General features: G+C 43.8%; 1 protein-coding gene across 1 annotated transcript in view; it reads right to left on the bottom strand.

Annotated features, from left to right (window-relative positions):
- FOXJ2 (forkhead box J2) overlaps nt 1-4,183 on the bottom strand; it is a 22,483-nt gene continuing 18,300 nt past the window's right edge. The window contains exon 8 of the mRNA XM_011955616.1: nt 1-2,774. Within this exon, the coding sequence (XP_011811006.1) occupies nt 2,686-2,774 (89 nt within the window). The 3' untranslated portion in view covers nt 1-2,685. The remainder of the gene's footprint in view (nt 2,775-4,183) is intronic.

Genomic DNA, 4,183 nt, shown 5'->3' on the forward strand with positions numbered 1-4,183 from the left:
TAAGATAAAACTGTAAACATTCTTTTTTTTTTTATTAAGAAAGCATGCAAAAAAACAATGACAACAACTTGTGAGACCACATACCCCCTTCCCAGGATGCAGCAATGCAAAGCATTATGGGTGGTGGCACAATGGACTCACCAAACCAGAAACATGAGGAGCAGGGACTGAGGAGAGAAAGGTTGGGATGGATGGATCTATACCAAATAATTACTCCTTTTGTCCCTCTCCTCCACTTTCTCTCTTATTTCCTCTTATAGGCAGTGAGCTTCTGCAGTTTTGCACACATCACCCAATACAACAATAATGACTACACTTTGTGTCCAGCAATGCTAGACCAACAAGAAAAAGTAGTATTCTTTTTGTTTCATGAAGGGGAGGGGAAACTGAGGCCCAAAGGGAGTCAGGTTTGCCCTGTGCCATGTAGCAAGACTGGGCTTGGTGGAAGGGAGCTGGAATCTCAGGAGGCCAAATGGCCAATCTCCAGTCCCAGAACCAAACTTCACTACCCTGGCTGCACACCAGAATTCTTCATGAGACTAGTTTGCAGAAGACACAGACGAACAAGGGGCATTTGCATGTACGATTCAGTCTACCCTTGCAAATCCTTTATGGATCTGAACAGGAAAAGGGTTTAGAAAAGAGGAGTGATCATTTACAACGGGGGAATATTGAGGAGAACTAATGGGAAGTTATGTGTAGGACACACCCAGACTGGAAGGAATAAGGAAGGAAAAGATGCCTAAAATAGAGACACTGGGCAAAGGCATTTTGCCACCCTCTAAGAGAAATTCTCCTTTCCCCAATGGGAAATATTATGTCATACTTCAACCCCACTAAGTGCCCTCCAACGTCACGGGAGATTCAAGCCACTCGCTCCCCCATTTCTTTCTTACAAAGGCTTCAAAGAAATAAAGTGCTCTTTAGTTAACTGCCCTATCTTGCCCCTTTACTTCAGCCTCACTGGACTTCTTCAATAAACTCTCATATATAACCCCCTTCCAAAAAAAGGAAAGGGGTGGATGAAAGAAAAAAGCAGGAGAGCAGAAAGCCAAATCTCTTGGAAATCATGGGTAAATAAAATAATATGAATGAAAAGCAGAAATCACAAAGAAAGTGGCCTTGTCTATTCCATACATTTTGTCCCACAGCTTTTCAGCAAGTGAAATAAGGACAGAAATAAAATTGTTCTTCCCTCTCATAACTAAAATTCAACAATAAACATTAAATATACACTGAGTACTTTGCAACAGTAAGTCATGGCCACCCCTTGTACAAGAGATGAGTTCGCGCTATACCTTTTTCTGGGGGTCCCCCTTGGCCCTCAGTGAACTCTTGCTTCTAGAGTATTTACTCGCCTCCACCAATCTCCTTCACCTCTCAAACCCTACTTGCAAAAGCTTCAGCCAGATGATCTAGATTCCATGAGAAGCATCTGCCTATATATTTAAAGAACTAAAATATTCCCTCTCCATTTCCTTGCCAGCTCCCTTTTCCTCTCCCCATCCTCCTACCACCAACACTAAAGGTTTGGTTCTGCTATGAGAGGTGGGAATGAGATTCCCATCAGGTCTTGGACACGACAAAACTACAAAACTCAGAGTAATAATGGGTTACTTTTTCTTTCTTGAGAATCCCAGAAAATGGGGGAAGAAGGATGGGTGGAAGATTTGGGCAAACAATTAAAGGAGGACAAACTAATATTTGCTGAATGGGAAAAAGGGATAGGAAGATAATTCGTAAATGCAAATAAGAGCCACAGTTAATTTTCAGAGAAAATTGTTTAAAAGGCCAAAATAGTTCAGTTGGAATCATCTCCAAGAAGCTAAAACTATGCTGAATAGTTGTCCTCATGCCCTACCATAGAAGCAGAGTTTGGGCTAAAACCAATCCTATCTTCTTACACAATGGGCTCGAAACAAGCCGATGGACACCGATGTAACACGGCAGTGTACACTCAGTTTCACACTGACTTATACTCCATCCCTTCCAACCCAGGTCTCCAATTCCACTAGGATTTTACTGTCACCCTCCTGCACCACCATCATCACTTTCACCCCAATAGGAAATGCAGACTGGCAGAAGTAAGGATTGAAGGTATAAAGGGACAAGGAAGACCTCAGAGGACAGAATTAGCACCATTTTAAAACCTCCAAATTATCGGCTGCCAAGTAATGTTTCAGACCCTTTCTACTTGGTAATGTGGCCTCTCCAGTCCTGGCCTGAAACTGACGGGAACAAAAAAACAATTTAGGGCCAAAAGGTGGGATCAGCATCGAGCTTCTCCAAGAGAAAGGTAAATTGGAGTCTGAAACTTTTCTCTGTAGCTATCACGGCTTCATCTTCCAGCCTGATGATTTTAAATTAGCAAGAGGTGGACATGATCCATGATGTAGGGACAGGAGACTACAGACAGCATATAACCAATAATAATAATAATAATAATAATATAAGAATAATAATAAAAGAACTAGGAAAAAACAGGAAGGAAGAGAGAAGAACGAGGCAGGAAAGAGGGGGTTATCTTCGGCAGCATCTTGCAGTGGCTTCTCCGACAGAGAAAGAACAAAAAGAGGATCTATGTCTATATACAGACGTGGGGGGAGGGACGGGTTGGGGTTGCTCTTTCTCCACGGCCAGACTCCACCATGCGGCCCTGGGCTCATCTCCACACTCTGTGATGCACTAAGTGATTAAGTCCCAGTCGAAGTCATCAGGGATCTCCTCATTGGCACCAGGAGGTGGCACCGGTGGCCGAGGGACCATATGGTGTGCTGTTAGAAAGAAAGAGAGTAAAAGGAGAGTGGATGGGAAGCTGTTCCCTCAATTTAGAAGGACTGTGCTCAGCCCCAGATACCACCACGAAGAAGGCCTTGCGACGTTATTGCCCTTATCAGCTGGAGTTATTTTTGGTTGCAGGTCACCATTTCAGTGAGGTCTCAGGAAATAAACTAGAGCTAATTACATTCCACAGCAATTAAATATTATGCTGCCATTAAAAATTATACTTCTGACGCCAGGCGCAGTGGCTCACGCCTGTAATCCCAGCACTTTGGGAGGCCAAGGCAGGCGGATCACAAGGTCAGGAGTTCGAGACCAGCCTGGCCAACATGGTCCAATTCCGTCTCTACTAAAAATACAAAAAATTAGCAGGGCGTGGTGACACGTGCCTGTAGTCTCAGCTACTCAGGAGGCTGAAGCAGGAGAATAGCTTGAACCCGGGAGGCAGAGGTTACAGTGAGCCAAGACTGTGCCACTGCACTCCAGCCTGGGTAACAGAGTACGACTCCGTCTCAAAAAAAATTATACTTCTGAAAACATATAATAACGATAAAATAACATACAGAAGATAATATCATATGGCCAGGCACAGTGGCTCATGCCTATAATCCCAGCACTTTGAGAGGCCAAGATGGGTGGATCACCTGAGGTCAGGAGTTCTAGACCAGACTGGCCAACATGGTGAAACCCTGTCTCTACTAAAAAATAAAAATTAGCCAGGCACAGTGGTGGGCGCCTGTAATCCCAGCTGCTCGGGAGGCTGAGGCTTGAGAATCACTTGAATCTGGGAGGCGGAGGTTGCAGTGAGCCAGGATCACACCATTGCCTACTGCACTCCAGCCTGGGCAACAGAACAAGACTCTGACTCAAACAAACAAACAGAAGATAATATCACATGAAATAGTATAGAAATTTGTATTTATATTATATGGACAAAGAATACAGAGAGTCAGATGTCACCCCCAAAACTGAAAACACTTGTGGTTAGGCAGAATAACAGTGATTTTTCTATACATGTCTAAATGTGAAGGATCTGTTCATTTTGTTCTGTCTATGGTAATTTAGTGTCTCCCTACCCCACCCCCACTGTCAGAGATAGTTCAATCCCAGACCCCCGATTCTGGAGATCAGGTGACAGGAAAGCAGACATGGGCACAAAGCAAGTATGTGTGAATAACAAATTCATTTTATTTGCCTGAGCACATCTTCCATCTAGATTCTAAGGCCACACATAAATGTTGCACATAGCTATCTTTTGCTTATATGTATGCTTTCACTTCCTTTTACTATTGCAGTTACTAATTTTAAAGTACATCTAGCCGGGGGCAGTGGCTCATGCCTGTAATCCCAGCACTTTGGGAGGCAGAGGCGGGCGGATCACTTGAGGTCAGGAGTTCAAGAC

Source organism: Colobus angolensis, unplaced genomic scaffold, assembly GCF_000951035.1.
Source record: "Colobus angolensis palliatus isolate OR3802 unplaced genomic scaffold, Cang.pa_1.0 Scaffold11, whole genome shotgun sequence".
Classification (NCBI taxonomy): Eukaryota; Metazoa; Chordata; class Mammalia; order Primates; family Cercopithecidae; genus Colobus; species Colobus angolensis.